The sequence below is a fragment of the Haliotis cracherodii genome, unplaced genomic scaffold (genome assembly GCF_022045235.1).
Source record: "Haliotis cracherodii isolate W230 unplaced genomic scaffold, xgHalCrac1.p SCAF_19, whole genome shotgun sequence".
NCBI lineage: Eukaryota > Metazoa > Mollusca > Gastropoda > Lepetellida > Haliotidae > Haliotis > Haliotis cracherodii.
The window spans coordinates 4294750-4317430 of NW_027266274.1; the positions used below are offsets into that span (position 1 = coordinate 4294750).

At 40.8% G+C, this 22681-nt stretch overlaps 1 protein-coding gene across 1 annotated transcript; it reads right to left on the minus strand.

Moving 5' to 3' along the window:
• Window positions 1–374: 374 nt before the first annotated feature.
• On the minus strand, window positions 375–20196 carry LOC139467032 (uncharacterized). Its single transcript, XM_071248743.1, has 14 exons — window positions 20151–20196; window positions 19437–19560; window positions 18803–19017; window positions 17000–17201; window positions 15502–15651; window positions 14513–14655; window positions 13391–13619; window positions 11290–11430; window positions 10590–10736; window positions 9153–9262; window positions 8369–8567; window positions 4730–4849; window positions 2882–3052; window positions 375–2336 (listed from the first exon to the last, which is right to left on the minus strand). The coding sequence occupies exons 1-14, from the start codon at window positions 20175–20177 to the stop codon at window positions 2062–2064; spliced, it is 2253 nt and encodes a 750-aa protein (XP_071104844.1). The 5' UTR covers window positions 20178–20196; the 3' UTR covers window positions 375–2061.
• Window positions 20197–22681: the final 2485 nt, after the last annotated feature.

Consider the following 22681-nt stretch of genomic DNA (forward strand, 5'->3'; position numbering starts at 1 on the left):
TGAGTTGTGTTTAATGCCGCTTTTTAACAGTATTCCAGTTATATTGCGGCGTGTCAGCTTAATGTGGGAGGAAAGCCCGAAGTGATACAGGTCTCTGACGTTTACCACTTCGATGAAACCCACGAGCACAGGTATGGTGCTGACAAACCTAGAAACATAATCGGGGTGAACCTGGATTCGAACCCACAATCATAGGTTTCTGGCATGCCCAAGGGATGCAACTCTGCACAGATAATCGTTACACACCTGAAACTTAAGCTAACTATACATTTCTTTTACTTATTTATAAAAATAAATTCATTGGAGAGGAAAAACAACAAATTTTCATTTAATTTGCCTTTCTGACAATGATAAACAATCATTAAAAACGCCATGTTTTTAAAAACATATTTCTCATTTTGGTGAAAATAAACCTGTAAATCAAGTAACTACAAAACGAGGACCTACATGGAGCTGGTCTGCCGGGGAATCAGTGCATGCTCTGATGAAGAGAGGCAACAGATGTCGCTCATAAATAAAAATCAAATATGATATAGGAACAAAGCACTAGCATTGTCACATTTCTCCATACAGTCCTAGCTGCTCCCATCATGGGGCATTTTGTTTTGTAATCCTTTACAGATAAGGAATGTGGCAAAACAATTAATTCCTATTCAAAGCCTACTGAGCCTATAAGTTTCAAAACTGAAGTAATTGATGGTCAAATTATAGTTTTATTTTGACCACTCATATTTTTCAGAGAGACATCTGGAAACCAACTAATGAAATAAAAAAGGCCTGTATATTCCTATGTATAAGGACTGCCTCCTTGGTCTAGTGGATAGAGCATCTGCCTTGAGATGGGAAGGTCGGGGGCTTGATGGTGGTTGATATTAGGGTCAGTATACTGTGTCTGAGTGGGGTACCCATGTTAAACTGCGGCATGGTATCTCAGTGGGCTAGCATGATAAAACCAGCACAAGTCCAGACTAGTACATGTACACACATGCATGGGAGTCACTGTGTGTGTATGTTTGTGTGTTTGTGTTTGTGTTTGTGTGTGTGTGTGTGTGTGTGAGTTAGTGAGTATATCATGAATACTCCACTCAAACACTGTATACTGACTTCGAGCCGACCAGTCCTTGTTTTAGCCCCTCAATGCCAAGCGCCAGGCATGGCAACAACAAGTACCATCTTTAACATCTTTTGGTATGTATGGGGATCAAACCCCGGACCTTCCGCTCTACCACTAGACCTCGGAGGAGGTTCCAACATAGGAGTCCCCCCCCATATATGGAGTCCCCCTGATCAGGAGTCTTTCGTGGACAGAACACACCAGCAGGGTTTCAGGGTATAACAGTGTACCAAACAAACAGCTGATGATTTGCAATCATTGTTTGTATTGCATTGCATTACATTGTGCAGCCAGCACGTCATGGATGCTATAGAAGGTTGTTTGTAAATATTGTACATAGTTGTGGGTTATAAAATGGGCTGAAGTATCATTAGTGTTTTCATTCTTATATTTGGATATTCCTTATTATCAACCCACATTTGGACTTGGTAATCTAGGAGCTTCATCTGTCACTTTCACCTTTCAATGTAGTGGGCATAATGGCCAGCACCAAGTTCCAACACTACAGCCACTCAAATGTTCACTTTACAAACTGACTGCCTGGATCTCCCAACCCATGTACGACTAGATGAAGCTAGGAACCTTACAAAGAATCGAGTGACTAGATGTACTGGTTTCTGTGGACTTGACATAGTTATGTGGAAGCTATTAAAATGCTTCCAGAAATACTTCCAGATTAGGTAGAAAACCATTCTGACCCAGTGTAAATAGCATGCATCTGTTTAAGTACTTCAGTAAACTTCCACCTGTGTCTGTAAATGCTTACATATTATTAAAACAACTTGCTCGAGAATATCAAGCTCATAAACATTCTAAAAAAATAAGAAGAAAATGTTTTATAAAATCAAAATTTTCCATTCAGTGTAAACATTCTCATAAAAATGTCTGACAATATGCAATCAAACTGTTTTTTTATACAAAATAGTAAATCTAAGTCTTTATTAACATCAATTTCCATCCAAAAAATTGAGAGCAAATCGGAACTTGCTCCCTGTCTTCATGTCCTCCTTGGTGTATGGGTACCAGAATATGAAGTTGACATCCCAAATATTGTTGAAGAGTTGGAACGCCATGCCGTTGATGTCCTTGATTGGGGTCAGAGGTAGAGGTATTGCTGAGATGGGGTCAGCATCGGTCAACACAGTCACTATGGCAGCATCAGGGGAGACAATTTCCATGCCCTGGTTGGTGGCGCTACGGTAAAATACACCCTTGTCTATAGCTAGAAGTGGAGAAAATAATTATTAGGAAAAATAGACTTTGAATGTGTGGCACGACACCATATTAACACTGTGTCCAATCATTATTCTGTGACTAAAGATGCTCCCTCTGGTTGCATGTATGTATTGTCTACCAAGGCACAGGAGTCTCAATGACAGTAATTCTGTGTATGCCTTTTCACTATAGCTGGGATGATACACCAACTGGGAGACGTACCACGATTCGCTTCTCACGATCCGAGACATATCAAGATACTTGCATGTTCTCTTATCTGTTGTGTGTAAGCTCATCAGTCTTTCATTGACTGGACAGAAAAAAACTTGGCACTTTGACAATTTACAGTTGGCAGTGTCACGTATGGCACAATGGATGAACATATTCACGTTTTCACTACTAATTTCCACTACTATTTCGTGTTTAGTGTAACAATTAGTGAAGCAACCATGTAAGGTAAGAATAAAAATTCATACTTAGTGTGAGACTGTGATTGATACTCGTATTGAGAAGTAAAAAATCACAGTCTCTCCGACTGTCACTGTCACTCACCATGCTGTCTCTGGCTGCCGTTGAGCACGACATTGAGTGGGTCTATGATGTGACCCAGTTTATGCAGCTGCCAGCTGTAGGCCTCTTGTTTCAGTGGCTGGAACGCGAAGAACAGCGCTTCTGGCAGTCGGGTTGGAGTCTTGTCAAACCACTGAACATCGATGTGCAAACCTAGCATGGGAATGAACCAACTGCCTAATTAGTAAGTCATCCATAATGTTTACCGTATTCGACGTAATAAGCGCCCCGCTCTAATAAGCGTCCACGGCGATATTTGCTAATATATTGGCTAGTGAACAATCACAATTAGCACCCCTTTCGATTGACCTGGATATGTAGTCATTAGTTAACAGAATAAAACTAAACAAAACTTGCTGTCAGCATTGATATTAAACTATTTTCTACAAAAATTCTGAGAACTAATAAACCCACACAAGCCATTTTGAGAGAATACAAGGCATGGTAATAACAAGTATAACAACAGAAATGTGGAGCCCAACGACCACATATGGATGAACCAACGACCATATATGGATGAACCAACGACCACATATGGATGAACCAACGACCACATATGGATGAACCAACGACCACATATGGATGAACCAACTACCACATATGGATGAACCAACGACCACATATGGATGAACCAACGACCACATATGGATGAACCAACTACCACATATGGATGAACCAACGACCACATATGGATGAACCAACGACCACATATGGATGAACCAACTACCATATATGGATGAACCAACTACCATATATGGATGAACCAACTACCATATATGGATGAACCAACTACCATATATGGATGAACCAACTACCACATATGGATGAACCAACTACCATATATGGATGAACCAACTACCACATATGGATGAACCAACTACCATATATGGATGAACCAACTACCATATATGGATGAACCAACTACCATATATGGATGAACCAACTACCACATATGGATGAACCAACGACCACATATGGATGAACCAACTACCATATATGGATGAACCAACTACCACATATGGATGAACCAACGACCACATATGGATGAACCAACTACCATATATGGATGAACCAACGACCACATATGGATGAACCAACGACCACATATGGATGAACCAACTACCACATATGGATGAACCAACTACCATATATGGATGAACCAACTACCACATATGGATGAACCAACGACCACATATGGATGAACCAACTACCATATATGGATGAACCAACGACCACATATGGATGAACCAACGACCACATATGGATGAACCAACTACCACATATGGATGAACCAACGATCACATATGGATGAACCAACGACCACATATGGATGAACCAACGACCACATATGGATGAACCCACTACCACATATGGATGAACCAACTACCACATATGGATGAACCAACTACCACATATGGATGAACCAAATTTCATTATATTTTGAACAATAAATTGATCGATAAAGGCCATTAAGTCATTTCATCTGTCAGTATGGTTAAAGATTAAATCAACTATTAAAAAAAAAAAAAATATTGCAAAAAAACACTGAAGATGTGCTGAGACCCAACACAACAACCATTCTCATTGAACATCCCCAACAGGTCGTCTGAAGGGAGTCGTTGCTGGGAAAAAGCATGTGTAGTTCATTTAGAGATTCATTGGTCAAACAGTTTCCGAGGAAATGGACATACAGGCCATAACATAAGCTCACACAACTTTAAGTCAGCAAAGCTGAAAAGGTAGATGCAAGTTAAATAGGGAGAACCGAATCTCTATATCCTGATGAAGTACCGTCTCTTGTCCTCTATCTATTACCCAAACAGGTCTCACCTGGAGGTAGCGCAAAATCCTCTGTCACATAGGACACCCACACTTCTGACGGGGCTCCATAATACTCGAAAGCCTTCCCGCCAGACATCCGAATGTGGGCATGGAAAGAACAAGCACTTCCTGGGGGAAAAAACACAATATCTAGACCCCAGTTCAACTCCAAAGCATTTGCACCCAGTTTGAACGTTCGATGGGTGCACAGTGTAGAGTTATCCCCCTTTGACAGTAATTGCAGAGAGGACTCCACTTTACATATACTGAACATGGTACTAAAGATCATCTGGATTTGAAGTCAACAGTTTCAAATGTCAACAAAAACTAACACTGGTACAATTTGTATTCAATTTTTTCAGCATAGATACTGAGGACTAAAACAATAATGATTTGAACAAAATATGATGTCTCCATAGGGGGAAACATACATTCCAAACTTCACTTCCCTCAGTTTGGCTGTTTGTCAGCATGCCATGGCGGCCATATTGAAAAATGAATTTGGGCCAATTGGGGTGTGATCATTGGTGAGCACAAGCTTGTGAAGTCTCAGCTCCATTCATCCAGAGGTTACTGACTGATGTTTGTGATACATATGTTAACGACGTCTACCGTATGCATTGTGTTTACGACATTCGTATCCTGGAGAGTGACCTCCCCTGAATAAACGTTTTCACACCACACGACATTCATCATGTTAGTCGCATATGTTACAATGTTTACAGTTACAGGGCTACCTGGTGGCCAACTGAAATTCAATTGTAATGCCTTGAACAAACTTGAACTCGAAATCTAGAAAGGTTAAGGACGCTGCTGATGCCAGATAATGGACGACTTATGACCTGAAAGGCCATGAGAGCAAACAAGTTAATGATCAGTGAGGACAAGATCAATTGATGTGACTAAGTGAGTAAGTGCACATACAAGATTCATTCTTCAAAATGCAAGCAGTGCTCTGACTTTCACATTTTGTTTACAACATGACACGTGACATCCAGAGAGTCTTGTGCTGCTGAACTGTTTGGTGAGACACTTATAATGTGACACACTTATAATGTGACACACTAATAATGCAAACAGTAGAAGCTTTTGTTAACGTGCGCCATGTACATGTTCAGAAGCAAAGCTTGCAGAACCAGAAGAAAAACAGTTTGCATCTATAACTTAATGAACTAAATGTCACCAAGTGGCTTAACTGAGCTCTGTAACAGTATGGATTACATATATATGGCCATCTTTAACTGGTGACCAAAAGGAAATAATCCAATTGTTAACATTGTGGCTACAACAATACTCGATTCTGATTGGTCAATTAGAGGTTGTCAATCACAATGTGCCCCCTTTGATTGAAACAGCTATTTGACGGCCTCATCACTGTGGAAGGTAATATTAATAGAATAGTTCTTTTTTCAGTCTTTGTCAGTAGGCATACTTAAATAATTATATCAACAATAATAGGTTACAAAAGACAATATTTAAAGGATGTGTGGCTATACATTTTGTGCAGAAAATATCTATTTTATAAGTTTTGAGGAGAACAGAGAGCTTGGCATTTGGTGCTTTTCTATATACAACTGTGATGTCATATCTTTTGCATCACAATGAGCGATATGACATTATAACGGTGATGTGCGGTGTAGAACAAAAGCTTTGCAAGGATTGCTTTGTTTTCTTTACATGCTTCAGGCGTGCCCACCTCATGTTAGCTTACAAAGTTGCTGTGCTTATATGCTTTCAATGGCTGTCATGTGTTCAAGTGAAGTATTACCATGTAAACAAACTGCTTGAGTATATACAGAGCCATAGTTTGTTTAAAGGCTGTTGTCGGTGATTCCGTAATTCAGATCGACAACCAACTCAAAACACTGCGCGTTTGGTTCCAAATTCAATTTAGCGTGCTTAAATCTACACGTAACCTAGCTCTACATCGAAAATACAGTATGTTAACCTCCATTCTACCATGTCCACTCAAATCCCATCAACAGAATTTCACAAAAGATATTTTGGGTAGCACCTACTTTGCCAGTCCCTGTCTTTATATAGCATAGGGAGTTCAGTTCACTTAGAAAACTGACAAATGGGAGCGTGATAATAGGTTTGGAGACAAAGTAAGGAAATGTACAACTTTATGGATAACAACTGCTGGTTTGTTGCACATAGCGACGTTATCAAGCTGGAGCTAGAGCATTGAAATATCGCAATATGCAACAAATCAGAAGTTGTTATCCATAAAGTTGTACATTTTCTTATTTACTCACCAACTTCCAGAAAGCCAATGAAACAGTTATATAGACAAGGTGATGAAAAACTGTCATTATTCTGCTTTTTCTTGCCAAATATCTAAAAATCATAAAAACAACCATAGAGCAGTTTTTGGATTATCGCGGCTTATTAGTTTTTTCATACGTTGAACAGTTTGACGAGTCAGCGTTTGATATCGACCAATGCATGATCGCAAAAAGGGAAACACCTTGGTATTTTCAGTGTTAATATGCTAGAAGAAACTGGTAACATGTTCCCTTTTGGAAAAAACATCAATGTCTGTGTGTATAACATGAATAATATGCACCTCCTTCTATACAGAGGTTGTATCAGACACAAAACAATACAGATGCACATATACATTTCCAGTCTTAGTATGGGGTCCCATAAGATTAACTACAGATTGGTCCAGGGATGCGGGATGAGGGATGATCGATGCTTATCGGAGTTGGCTATAATGGGGTGAGAGCTATGAAGGAGTTAAGGGGGTTTCACCCCTTCTCTTTACAATGTGGGATACAAAAGGGAGTTAGCAGGGCCAGCAACTGGTAAAGTACATCTCTCACATTATTTTAATCACAAATATTCCCAATTCAATTGACACCCTTCTGGTATCTCAGTGATATTGATTCATATATATAGACTACGAAACAAGCTCCCGTGTAATACCAATTTTATGAAACGAGTGAATAGTTGTGGTATCTGACTCGCTTTCGCTCGTCAGATAACACAACTATTCACAAGTTTCATAAAATTGGTTTTACACGGGAGCGAGTTTAGTATTTTATTTATTACTTGCCATTTATAACGTTTTTAGAATTATACTGTTGAGTATGAATAGGCTGACACCTACACGATCCACGGCATAGTCCAATTAAGTTTAACAGAATAATACTTCAAACACGTCAAAAGTTGAAACGTATGAATTAATCTTTAGAATTCACAAAATTATCGTAGGGCTAAGACTATCGCAACTCACATAGAATCTACTTAACAGACTAATGACTGTCATTGCGCTACAATACGATCGCCTTGTGGAACGGGACTTGCACCTCAAAGTTTACAATAACGTCACAATACCCGATGACGTAATTTGTGGAATTTTGTTGCAAGATCCACCAGCGAAACAATGCCATGTGACGTCAGCCTAGCAACAAGGTTGCTGGGGTCATCGAGTGTGCATAAGCTCCCATCAGTGATCTATCAACTCCACACGCAATGTCATTGAATTAGCCAAGGGGTGTTGAGAGCTTTCAATATTTGTTCGTGAAACGTGTTCCGAGAGTACATAAGCACGCGTTTTGGTATTACACAATGAGTAATACAGCTGTATGTTTATTCTACGGGTGATCTCTTCACGGGCAAGTAATAAATATATATATATACCTGCAATCCTGTACACATCTATCAGCTGGGTCGGCCACACCCGACTCTCGGCGTCTGAGTTGTTGGTCATGTTGGGCTTTCCAATGCCCAGCCACGAGACACCGGGCTGGTATGTCGTGAAGAAATTGTCAAAGTCCGTTTGGTTGTATGTCTGATACACCAACTGCCCCAGCGGGTTTGTCTTGCTGGCCCAGTTCAACTGTGGATCACATGTAGACATACATGAGGAAACTGCAGTGATTTAAGGGTATCAATATCAGCCAAATCTGACCTACGGAATGAGCTTATTATTTCCAAAGTTCATTATTCACATGGGTAATAACGATGATTGCAACTCATGTCTTTAAAATTGTTTTCACTATATCTTTTGCTCTATCAAACTTGTCATCAGGTGATATACAAGTCTTGGGAAAGGAGTTCTTGTTTATGAATATAATGATTTGTAGTAAGTTTTAGTCTTCCTACCATACCAGATCATGTGTTCATTAATTCAAACTGAAGTCTTCTTAAATATTGATATTTGTAATCAGGAAGCACCATATTAGAATTGTTGGCCTGCACCCCCAGAATCAGCTCTAAGGACTGGGAATGAAAATTCTATCTGTCAGAGAACCAATTTCTAAAATTCTTTCACAGGTAACAGATACATTTTTCTGACATAAACAAGATATAAACAATACTTCTAGTTTGTATGACAACACATCCCTGCGTGTATCTAGTAATGGAATGGTTATCAAGGTACATCATGGCTCCCTATCTCACTACAACATCACAATCCACTCACCTTGGTATATGGGTCAGACAGTGTGCTGAGTGCCCCATCAGCCCTGAACCCAAACTTGTAGCCGTTCTCACAACTCTGTATAGATGTAGGGTCAGACAGCTTGCTGTAGCCTGCAGAAACAACATCACATATCGGTACTGAACCCAGAACATAGCTGTTCTCACAGCTTTAGTTTAATTGTGATCACCACACTATGTTTTATGCAAGCCCATCAGTACACCACGTAAACAAAGAGGCCTCCGCAAGTAGCACAGGCTGAGTAGTCAGCTACTTGAAGGCATTGTTCTGAGGGAGTACGTTGTTGTCTCATGAGAACACTGTTTACAATCCATGTGTCCCTGCTTACTCTCCCTACTATCATTATACCTGCCAGACTGTCATTATACCTGCCAGACTGTCACTATACCCGCCAGACTGTCATTATACCCGCCAGACTGTCACTATACCCGCCAGACTGTTACTATACCTGCCAGACTGTCACTATACCTGTCAGACTGTCATTATACTTGCCAGACTGTCACTATACCTGCCAGACTGTCACTATACCTGCCAGACTGTCATTATACCTGCCAGACTGTCACTACACCTGCCAGACTGTCACTACACCTGTCAGACTGTCATTATACCTGCCAGACTGTCACTATACCTGCCAGACTGTCACTATACCTGCCAGACTGTCACTATACCTGCCAGACTGTCACTATACCTGCCAGACTGTCACTATACCTGCCAGACTATCACTATACCTGCCAGACTGTCACTATACCTTCCAGACTGTTACTATACCTGCCAGACTGTCACTATACCTGCAAGACTGTCACTATACCTGCCAGACTATCACTATTCCTGCACTATACCTACCAGACTGTCACAATACCTGCCAGACTGTCACTATACCTACCAGACTATCACCATACCTGCCAGACTGTCACTAAACCTGCCAGACTGTCACTATACCTGCCAGATTGTCACTTTACCTGCCAGACTGTCACTATACCTGCCAGACTATCACTATACCTGCCAGACTGTCACTATACCTGCCAGACTGTCACTATACCTGCCAGATTGTCACTATACCTGCCAGACTCTCATTATACCTGCCAGACTGTCACTATACCTGCCAGACTGTCACTTTACCTGCCAGACTGTCACTATACCTGCCAGACTGTCACTATACCTGCCAGATTGTCACTATACTTGCCAGAATGTCACTGTACCTGCCAGACTGTCACTATACCTGCCAGAATGTCACTTTACCTGCCAGACTGTCACTATACCTGCCAGACTGTCACTATACCTGTCAGACTGTCACTATACCTGCCAGATTGTCACTATATCAGCCAGACTGTCACTACACCTGCCGGATTGTCACTATACCTGCCAGACTATCACTATACCTGCCAGATTGTCACTATACCTTCCAGACTGTTACTATACCTGCCAGATTGGGCTTGCTGGCCTTCAACATGTCCCATTCCGACTTCACCTCAGCCATGAGAGGGTTCACATCGAGGGTGTCCAGCGCCGTGTACGCAAACTGTCGCTGCTCCACCCATGACGAGATGCCGTCCAGGAAATGCTGGTCTAAAGGAGAAGGACATATTACCATGACAACTGTGTGATATGGACTTCATTCCACCCCTGTCATCTCTGATCATAAACCAATTTGTTGTACAACTGAAATGAACATTGTTAGAAAATATCAGATCAGAACACTGTGAACCTGTACATCTTAAAGACAACATAGCTGGAATCATCCATACAGTGTTTCAGCTTCATGCACCTTCTAGTTTCAGAGGAGATGTTCAAAATGCAAAAGTTAATGACAGATGGACAAGTGTTTGCATTTCGTGCCCTTTGAGTCAGGTGAGCTAATCGGAACTGTGACAAAATGTGACAGTCCTTCACCATTTCATATCACATTATCAATGTTGGCCTGAGTTTTGAAATGTGCACAGTTATTTGTCAAAAAGCATAAAGGTGATTTGTTTTCAAGTCCTGAAATTTGGTATAAAACATGACCCTCATGAACATTGATAAAATGATGTCTAGAGTCTACAACTCCAAACTCGAAAGGTTCTACTTTGATTGAGGGAAACTATCTTGTGATTTTCATGGTAACTGGTTGCATTATTACCTTTGAGCTTCATGGCATTAATAAATCGGACATTTGTCCAGTTGAACTGGTCAAAGACACTACTAAGTCCGCACGTGTGTTCCCCCATCTTGAGGAGGAACCTGCTGGAGTTGTAGAAGGCGGGGTCAGACAGCGAACACACTGCAAGAGAGGAGAGTCGCATTGATATAGTTCAAATGTTTAGTTTCCAGTGCAGCTCATGTCCTTTGCTGTCAGCATTGCTATTGAAGTCGGACAAAAGTATTAAAGGATTATTGAAAAGGCTACAAATTGAGCATTTTTACATAATGCCATTCAAACATGAATTTATACCAAATCTGCATAATTGATTTTTGAAAAATAATTTGTAATAATTGTAATTATGGTCCTAAATCTATAACACTTTAGCCCCGCCCACTTGTATGCACATTTATCTTTTTAGCATTCGGGTTTATGTGGCTGTAATGTTATACCAGACAGTCTGCTTTGCGTTGATCGTTCGAGAGCGCCATATTTTGAATGGAGTTGCAGTGACAATATGCTGCATTGGGTGCACTTCCAGTGCTACAAATACTTTTGGACTTCATTTTCATGAATTTCCCCGCGATCTGCCCAAAAGTAAGCTATGGCTGGCATATTGTCAACATGCTGATGTCAAACTCAAAGACAGAAGCAAATACATGTGATGCTCCTTACATTTCTCAAAGAAGAATTAAGAAAGGGATCCAGAGTTCATGGCACAATATGGCTACATGAAAGCTGAACCCAAGCTTTTTAAGGATGCTGCACAGGACATTTCCCTGGCTATCAACGGCAAGAGCAGGAATAAGGTCACAAACAGTGCTAGGTTCACCGAGAGGGGGGCGTTTCAGAAGCGATGATGGTTAGAGAAAGTAGAAGAGAGTGAAGTAGATATGATCTTGATAGAAAATATTGACTTGTTTGATGCATGTCATCGTATCCCAATTATTTGGCTCGATGCTCATGATGTCAATCACTGGATTGTCTGGCCCAGACCCAGTTATTTACAGACCGCTGTCATATAGCTGGAATATTGCTGAGTGTGGCGTTAAACAACAAACAAACAAACTTCAATATCCATTAATAGCAATATAAAGCATGTGTAGTAACCTTTTTAAAAATCCTTTAACAAATATGAAACAAGTAACTAAATATCTACAATGTATCTAAACCTGTAACAATGTACTGTTGTAGGATACTGTGTGAAAAAGACAACAGTTAAACACAAAGTTTCAACTCTGAGCCTTACATATACTACTAGAAGAAAGTTAATGACCACCCGATATTTTCATATTACTTTCATAATGGCATTACAGATTAACTATAGTAATACGAAAGAATAAGTTGTTAAGAAGGTTACCTCCTAAGATTACTATGTTTTCTACTGCCATACAATTTTTTCAATTGTTTCACTAATCCCAATGATTTGAACAAAGTATGATGTCGTCATGAGAAGAAACATACCTGTCAAAGTTCAATTTTTCAGCAATTTTAGAGAAGAAGATGCTTACAGAACCAAAAATGCACTTTAGGAGAATTTAAGTAAGAGCATTACAGTATATCCTGAGCGAAAATGGCTGAGCTGTGGCCATAAATAGTTTTTTCAAAACAGCTGCAAATGGTGGTCAACCTCTTCAAAGAATTCAGATAGATCATTGGTTGGAAAAAGTATTTGAAGCTTCAGCTTCATTGGTCAAGGATTAAAAGACCCTCTATTCACTGATTAAAAGTCTCTCTATTCACGGATTAAAAGTCTCTCTATTCACGGATTAAAAGTCTCTCTATTCAAGGATCAAATATATCTCTATTCACGGATTAAAAGTCTCTCTATTCAAGGATTAAAAGTCTCTCTATTCAAGGATAAAAAGTCTCTCTATTGACGGATTAAAAGTCTCTCTATTCAAGGATTAAATATTTCTCTAATCACGGATTAAAAGTCTCTCCATCCACAGATAAGTGTCTCTCTATTCAAGGATTAAAAGTCATCCTATTCAAGGATTAAAAGTCATCCTATTCAAGGATTAAAAGTCTCTCTATCCAAGGATTATATTTCTCCCTATTCAAGGATTATGACACATAACATTCTTTTCAGGAACCTTACCTTTCTTTGCCAGACAATTTGTACGCGCACGGAGGAAAACTCTCATTTCCGCTACTTTCCGTGGATCAGACCCAGCTCCCTGTATCCAGGTGTCTCCGATCTCCTTGGTAACCACAGGAAGTTGGGCCTTGACACTCTGTGCGGCCTCCACAAATGCCTCAAAAGTTGAACCCTGGACTTCTGCATTTGGGAAGATTGCCCTCGAAATCTCAAAGTTGGATAACACTTCCTGGAAAAACAATAAAACATTGCAACATCATGTGCAAAGCTGAACAGTCCACTGTGCTGGTGGTGAACCATCTTTGTGACAATTCAAACACAGCAGGCTTTGAATGTGTTTATGAGTAAGTTTGTAGTACCATTATCATACCAAGTTCATATTATGACAATCACAATGGCTTACAGATCTTTTCTTGAACAAAAAGCAGGAAAAAAATATATAAAAATTAATAATTTTGAAAGCTTGTTTTTTTTATAGTGTTAAATAGAAAAAATTGTTGTTTGGGTGAAACAAGAACGTTTTTCTTTACTGAATTTAAATAAACAATATGATGGGAATATAACTAATGTTATATTTGGGATAACACTTTCTTAGTAAAGTACAGATTCTAGTACTTTTTGGGGTTGAGTCCCATCCGGGATTCGAACCCACACCTGCCAGGGTGAGGCACCTAATCGCCAGCACACAAAGTCAGCGATCTAACCCACTCAGCCACCGAGGCTTCCACTAAAAATGGAAGTCCAACAACTGGTAGTCTAGATCACGTACTTTGAGTACCCCCCTGACAAGTGTAAATTGGCACGGCTCCCATGGCCAAAAGCTATGAATACACAATGGCTGAGTGGGTTAGATCGCTGACTTTGTGTGCTGGCGATTAGGTGCCTCACCCTGGCAGGTGTGGGTTCGAATCCCGGACGGGACTCAACCCAAAAAAGTACTAGAATCTGTACTTTACTAGGAAAGTGTTATCCCAAGTATATCATTAGTTACATTTGACCACTTTCTAAATGGCATTGTGTATTCATGATGGGAATAAAAATAGACTATTCTCTTTGTTCCAAATCCACACCTTGTGGAACCATCAGTCAAGTAATTAAAGTAAAACAACCAGTGAAATTCACCTTCACAGTCTCCGGTGGTCCTGAGTTGTCAGTGCGGAAAGCGAAGCACATGGCGTCCGCCAGCCCGGGGAATATGACACAGTTATCAGCCGACAGCCCACCGGGGTTGGCGGGGTTTGGACCAGGGTTCTGTGGGTATCCGACTGAAACAGACTCTTCAGTTGTAACGTGAAAATGAAAGAAATGAGCATTGAGGGTGAAGACAAAGGGTGTTAACAAGCTAATAACTGTACACTGGAAACAGTCCTTGTTTCCAAATTTACTTAAATGTTTTAATCGGAGGTACAACGCAAACACAAGGCAAAAAGTGATGGCTCACTAATACCCCGACATCCACTCCAACATAGTTCTATGTTCAAAACAAATAACAAACACAAAAATAGAATTCTCAGAAAATCCACTTATCAACATCAAACTTTGAACTGCACCTCTTCGATTGCATGGAAACTGTTCCCTAAATTTGAAAAGAATCCATACAGTAGTTTTCAAGTTTTATTAAAAAGTAAAAGCATTCTTAGCAAAAAAATGAAAAGTAGCTGTATTTATATTTTTCAGAAAATACACATACCAAAATCCATGTACTAGTTCTCAAGATACAGGTCAAACAAATGATTGTAAAAATATCAAAATATTGAAATCAAACTTTCACTGCACCTTTCCTTTTGGCATAGATAGTGTTTAGGAAGTTTGAAAAATATCTATGCAGTAGTTTTCAAGTTATAGATCGCACACAAAAAATGTCCTCGGAAGGATGGACGGACGGAAGGGTGGATGGACAGAGGTCCTTTGTATAACTATACATCCCCACCCTTTTAGGTCAAGGCTATAACAAAACAAGACTGAGATAATGATCAAAATGCATAGACTGATTCAAGGTACCAATAAAAAATATACAAAAATGCGTAACATATATGTGATGCCTGATGAAAATTAAATGCGCAAAGCAAAATTATGACATTTGATACTGGTGTTGAAAGAATAGGACTCACAAGGGTTCCACATTCCAATGACACTTGCGCCCTGGAACTCCCATCGGAAGATCTTGGGGACAGCCGGGGGAGCTGACATGGGGTTGACCCCCACCGATACAGCAGCTATACCATGCTGAACCAAGAGAGGCAGCAAGGCTTGAGTCATACCTGCAAATACAGAGTCAGGTCAGAAACAGTCAGGTCATCAAACAGAGTGAGGTCTGCATACACTGAGTGAGGTCTGCATACACAGAGTGAGGCCTGGTACACAGAGTGATGCCTGCTTTACAGAGTGAGGTCTGCATACACCATCTTCCCAAGGCAAGGGAGTTAACTGACTGTGAAAGTCCAGTTTCCGCCCTTGCCGAACTAGGCTACAATTATGGAGTTATATTTTGGCTGGACTAACAAATCAATGCATAGTCCAATCAAAAGTGCTTAACGAAATCGCCATCCGGTTTGGAAACAACATGGATTTCAAAGTGTAGATTTTGATCGACTGCAGGATCAGAAAAAAAGGGTACCGTCGACTCGGCGTCAACAGACATTTTCCAAATCTTTTCATGTTTTTAATTAAGGTGTTCACATGATTTAATGTACTTCATGAGGTAAGACCCGTTTTATTACAATATATATCTTGATTATCGGTTAGATCGTCTTGACTGGGCGCCGCCAGTTTGTTTGAAGCAAATGCAGGTGATATAAGAGGTGGAACCTGATTTGTCAACAGGAGGGACATAGAAGGGACATAACTCGTAAAATCCAATGGTGGCGCTTCGACCGAGCCCAGAAATTCCAGCCTAGTTCAGACTTTTATAGTTAGTTAACTCCCTTCCCTCGGGAAGATGGCATACACAGAGTTAAGCCTGCTACACAGAGTGAGGTCTGCATAAACCAAGTTAGGCCGAGTTACACAGAGTGAGGCCTGCTACACAGTGTGAGGTCTGCAAATACAGAGTGAGGCCTGCTACACAGAGTGAGGCCTGCTACACAGAGTGAGGTCTGCAACACAGTGAGGTCAACAAATACAGAGTGAGGTCTGCAAAATACAGAGTTAGGTCTGCAAACACAGAGTGAGGTCTGCAAAATACAGAGTTAGGTCTGCAAAACAGAGGGGGGCCTGCTACACAGAGTGAGGTCTGCAAAATACAGAGTTAGGTCTGCAAAAACGAAGTAAGTTCTGCAACGCAGAGTATTTTGGAGGGCTACCATCTACCTGTCATCTCTCTGACAGACAATGGGAACCTCCTGACAATCCAAAGTGTTTAGTGTTAGGATGTTGTAGATTTGGGTGGGGAGGGGGTGTTGTGTGGTAGGTTTGCCATTTTAGAAGATAACCACCCATATGACTCATCACTGACTGACTGTTCAGAATCACTTGACGACACATGAGGTGGGGTGTTATAGGATGAGATGGGGGTGTTATAGGATGAGATAAGTTGGGTAAGGCAGGGGTGGGATGAAATAGGGTGTTATGAGGTAGCTAGCATGGTCATTTTAGAAGACAATCACGCACCCGGTACATCCCTCTGACTGACTGTGGGGAACTTCCTGACGATGCCTAGACGTTTATCCAGGTCCTGTCCTAGCTGAAGCCCAAACTCCACCATAGCAGTGTCCAGCATCTCAAACTGCATGTTCATTGGTCCAGCATGCCAGCTGATGTCCCCCCGCTGAGCAGCAGCCACAAAATCTGACACAGCGTCTTCACCTGGGCACTGAAAGGAAGGCTGTGACTGTGACAACTGGGGGATGAAACCTAATTTTATGTTTAATTCTCCCTGATAGAGGCAAACATCTCCATGAAACTAAAGTCCCCAACACCCTCTGACAATTGATGGCAATGGGATCAACCTCATACACTAGTCAACAAGGTTTGGACACAATGTCAAAGGTACCAACAGTTCTTCATGTTCACATTAAAGCAAAAGGATGTGAGTTATCAAAGCATATCCAGGGCAAGTATTCAGTTCCTACAGGACCAGCACATGCATATGCTACAGCCCTACTACTGGGCCTATGATGATGTGCAAACAAAACTCACACTAAAAAAAGGATTTCCCTGTTCTGTTAGTTTCTTTTACAAGATAGCTATGAAACAACATTAACTGGCTTACAAGTCCCTTCAATGTATAGACTAGCATACTGACTCAAGCACATATATCCCCATTCACTATTGGTTTAACTTCTAGCATGATTGGTCTTGATGCGACTCCTAATAAAATCTTGATACCATTCAGTTTTCCAAATCATTGTTGCAGAAAACTAGAGATTTTAACAATGCCCAGCCAGTGTCCAACTGCCAGAGTTCGAGTTTAGACAACATATAGCCATGGTTTAAATGGTTGGGTGAATTTGGTTTTACCCTGACATTTCAGATATCATGGCACTTCAGTTTGATGTAAGAAAGTCCAAAGTGATGCAGGTGTCAGACATTTACCTTACTGACATCAGGTAACATCCGCTTTGGTGCTGACAAGCCGGGGATCTGGGATTTGAATCATGGTCACAGGCTCCTGGCATGCCTCACACAACAACTGTGATTTGAAGCCTTTCATGACTGGGAACCCATGTCCCCTCCATGGTCCAAGTTTGTTTGTTTGTTGTTTAACGCCACACTCAGCAATATTCCAGCTATATGACAGCAGCCTGAGATAATCGAGTCTCGACCAGACAATCCAGTGATTGATATCATGAGCATTGATCCACGTAATTGGGATATGATGACATGCATCATCCAATTTAGCAATTTGACCAACTGATCACGTTAGTCTCCTCTTAAGACAAGCATGAGTTGCTGAAGACCTATCCTAATCTGGATCTTCACAGGCCCCATGGTCAAAGAAGGCCTACACATAACATCATCATACAGTGTTAACCCTTCACTCAGTGTACATGTACCATCTTCAAATATCACAGTTACCAAGATATGTAAATGTACAGTGATATCACAGCATGTCAGATTGATGAGGGAGGGCCCGAAGTGATGCAGGTTTCCGATGCTAACCACTTTGGTGAAACCCACGAGTACATGTATGGTGCTGACAAATCAAGAAACATCATCAGGGCAAACATGAAATTCGAATTCACGATAACAGGTTTCTGGCTAACCTAACTGCACAGCAATTGTGGAGCCTTAGAGGGCTGGGCAGTATTGTCGAAGCAATAGATTATCGATTTATGGCATGATGAAAAGTTTCAAAAAATAAATTTAGTACATTCATCCACAGCATCCTTCATAGATATAAAATATGAAGATAAATACCAAAAGTGTTATTGGGGTTGGGGAGTTAGGGAATTGAGTGTGGGGGCCACTTACCTGCAGTACAATTCCCGACAGGTTCAAGTTGGGGGGACAGTCCAGATAGAGACTGACCAGCCAGGGGTGGGTGGTGTACACCAGTCTCTCAAAATATCCCTCTGAACGTAGTTGCCGTGATACATTGACTGCTCGGGGAAAATATACTGTGAAGTACCGGTTGATGACATTGTTGACAAAACCCAGTGTAGGGAAAATACCGTTGTAACCAACATCTGAAGTGACAGACATTTCATAATTCATTTTACAGGTTTCCACAATTATGTACTGATCTAACAAATGAAAGTTAAATGCAAAATTACAATTGTCAATGTCACAAATCGAAAGAGATTAAAAACTGTGTTAAATGTGCATTGTTCTTGGCAATCAACAAGTTTTGGTTTTGTCAGGTAAAGCTGGTCTTAAGAACAACTCAATGTACATCAAGATTGTCTTCATGAACTAGCTTTCAGACAGACAGACAGACAGACATTTATTCAGTAGGCAAGGCCATACTTGCACTGTTGTCATGATGGTTGCTACCTAGTCTTCTGGGGGGACCAGTTGTTCTTGTCCAGAGGACAGATATAATTCTAATTTTCTCAAAACTCTAGGTTAGATTCTGTTTATGACAGTTACTTGTACCCACACGTACCAAGATGGTTCATGAATATGAGGTGAAGTCTCTTGACATGTGAAGTGTTAGTTGATTGGTCAGCTGTGTCTAAGCTGGAGGTACACGCCACACCGACCGCGCTCCCCAGCACCACACCAAGCACCTGCAACATCACCACCTTGTTAAAGTTGTTATTTTTGTAGGATTAACAGAAATAACAGAAACAGTATATGTACTTCAGAGAAGTCATGCTTTATATCATCTGGGAATAGTTTATTGTAGAAATTAGATTATGCGGGCCCAATTAAACCACTAACTTAAATCACATATCAGCCAATAAACTTTTGTCATGCAACTCTGAACTAGTACCAATGCCACATGGAAGACGCGTGTGGCGTGTGACTTCACCACTTTCACTTTGACACATAAATACTCTCTGCAAATATTATGATTTTTTCTCCATCGGAAATTAACTAAATGTACGTTAGAAAATTGATATTGGCAACAAAATTGCATTCATTTTACTTGCCCTCTAACAGCTTTTTCAGATTATTGCATGCAGTCCTGATTCTTATATGTAAAATAGTTTACTTTTCTGTTTCCTATCATATTCTGTTTAATAACGAATACTTTTGACGCTCCTTTTAACATTAGATACTCGTTGATTCCGCATAGCTGGATATCATCATTAATGATGCACTGCAACACCGCTTGCAACATCCCCTGTATATACACATGACAACATATACTTACTGCAATAAACAACCACTTAGCTTGCATGTTTAGCAGCGAGCGTCCTCCCCTCTTTATTTTGTGTTATGTGCTCGCTTCCTTATCAGTGACCAATGAAAACACAAGAGAAATCCATATCCGGCTCCATACAGCCAAGTTCATATCTGACACTGCATAGAGTTTTAAAAGCACCTTCACCTGTTTCCGTCCTCGTCGATCGCAGTATTTAATATTTAGTTCCACAATTACCTGCGCGGTCTAAAAATGAAAGCACTTGTTGCTATAATAAACTTTCTGTCGAGGAAATACAACACAGGATCTAACAATAATAATCTGAGGCCTTTATTTCTCACCACATTAGTTATCATCCCGTGTTAAATTCCGATTCTGAATTTGGTTTGGCTGTTGAGGTGTATTCCATTATGAATTTCAGATCAGTTTGGCAATGCCTTCTGAGTACTGCATATGAAACAACAATGAAACACAAATAATTAATTAAAAAATAGAAGTGAAGCCAGTATACAACGTTAACTTCACTGATCATACTAGCTAGGCAAGCTAAAATCCCAAAGCGGCAGACAACTATATTTATCTTAGGAAGTGTAGCATTTATAGTGAGTGGAATGGTTTTAACTAGTGCTTTCACATTTATTACAGAAACACGCAGATTACACGCAACGTATACTATATTTTATCTGGTATAAGCAGAAATCAGTCGATTATTGGCAACACCAAAAAGGTCAGTTTTCCATGTGCTTTGGAAAAACTATGTTTAATTAAGATTTATTAATATGTGGTCCGAAGACCCACAATAATACACATATCGCTCCATATATAGTGATCTATGTCAATATAATTAAAATCAGATATATGTTACTCCGATTAGATACCTCACTGCGTGTCGGTTGACACCTGATAGGTCTCGTAAGTTCACGAGGTCAGCTCATAAAATTAGGACGAAGCAGCACCAATCTCATTAAAATCAGATCTTAGTTCTTGCAGAGACCATATATTATATGGTCTCTGGTTCTTGCTATTGCTAAACAAAGATCTGAGGACATCCCATTAGGTGTCACGTCAGAACGACCTTTCATCCAACCAATCATTACGACATTACGAGCACTTCACCCAAGATATCTGAATATGAGGTATAAACTCATACATACCTATATTGTTATATTGAAAATCCACCACTGGACCTACACCTACAGTAAGTACAGTTGTGTTTCGAACATGTAAACAACAGTAGACGAATAGCTGTCTCTAGGCACAATAGACACGTGACCACACTTACATTTTCTAAACAAGAAAATCATATCTTTTTAATTTTTATAATGAATTTTCTGCATGGATTGGGATTAATTGTGTGGAAACAATGAGTTCTGCAGGAAGTTGGTGAAAAGACGGAAACATCGCAAGAATACCACCACGTTACTGCCAGAGGCTGGCGCCGAAACACACCAAGATGACATTGCACTTGCAACTTCACTTGTTGGGCTATATAAAAGTTTGGTTTTTCATTTTCATGCCACAACAGTTCTACAGCAAGTGAAAGCATGCCACGACTGACGGAAGCCCGGGCCCATCGCAACAACAACATCGGCCGACTGCAAACAGGAGAATCATCTTCAGCTGTAGCCAGGTTCTTCCACTTAGCACCAAGCACTATTACAAGAATTCAGAACCGTTATCAGACACACGGGACAACACGTGACCATCTCAGTTCCGGTTGACCACATATCACTACTAAAGCAAAGGAAATTTTCGTACGGCTTCGTCACTCACGTGAAAGAACTACAGCAGCCACCTCTACAACTTCGGCAATACCAGGTTTGCCTTTGATATCAGCCCAGACAGCGAGGAACCGTTTGCGCGCTGAAGTTAGACGACCAGTGCGAGCTGTCATTTTGACGAACCTGCATCGTCGGCTGCGACGTCAATGGTGTCAAGGTCACAGAGTATGGTTAAGTAACGAGTCACGTTTTACGCTTCGCCGTCCGGATGGTAGACGTCGTGTTAACAGGCGCGGGAAACGTTATGCACGAAACTGCATACAGGAAGTGGACAGTAGTGGTAGTGTAATGTGGGCAGCCATCTCCCACACTGGTAGAACTGACCTGGTGCAAGTTTAAACGTCGAATTTAACGGCACAACGTTACACAAAGTGAGATTCTCCGGTCACACGTGCTTCCCATTATGCAACAAGATAACGTCATTTTCAAACAAGACAACGCCCGACCTCACACGGCAACACTGATAAAAGCCTCTTTCGGGAATCACAACTTCCAGGTCCTGCCATGGTCCTCCAGATTTAAACCTAATCGAACTTTTATGGGATGCACTGGACCAGCGACTGCGAGGCACGCAGGCAACAGCCACATAACCTCCGACAGTCGACACAAGCACTGCTGGCAGAGTGGATAAACATTCCCCAAGCCACAATTCGGGATCTGATTGCTTCCATGGGACGACGATGCCAGTCAGTCTTGGACTCTAATGGTAGACATACAAGATATCGAAAACTGATGACCTTCATCTTGAAAATGTATTGT

Bases quoted from the DNA above. Each gene is read 5' to 3' on its own strand.
- LOC139467032 (XM_071248743.1), bottom strand. From the start codon at position 20,177: ATGCAAGCTAAGTGGTTGTTTATTGCA. The intron at 13,620-14,512 runs GTGAATTTCACT...TTGTTTTTCCAG, and splicing joins GACCACCGGAGACTGTGAAG to GAAGTGTTATCCAACTTTGA. The intron at 10,737-11,289 runs GTAATAATGCAA...CTTCTCCTTTAG, and splicing joins TAATGCCATGAAGCTCAAAG to ACCAGCATTTCCTGGACGGC.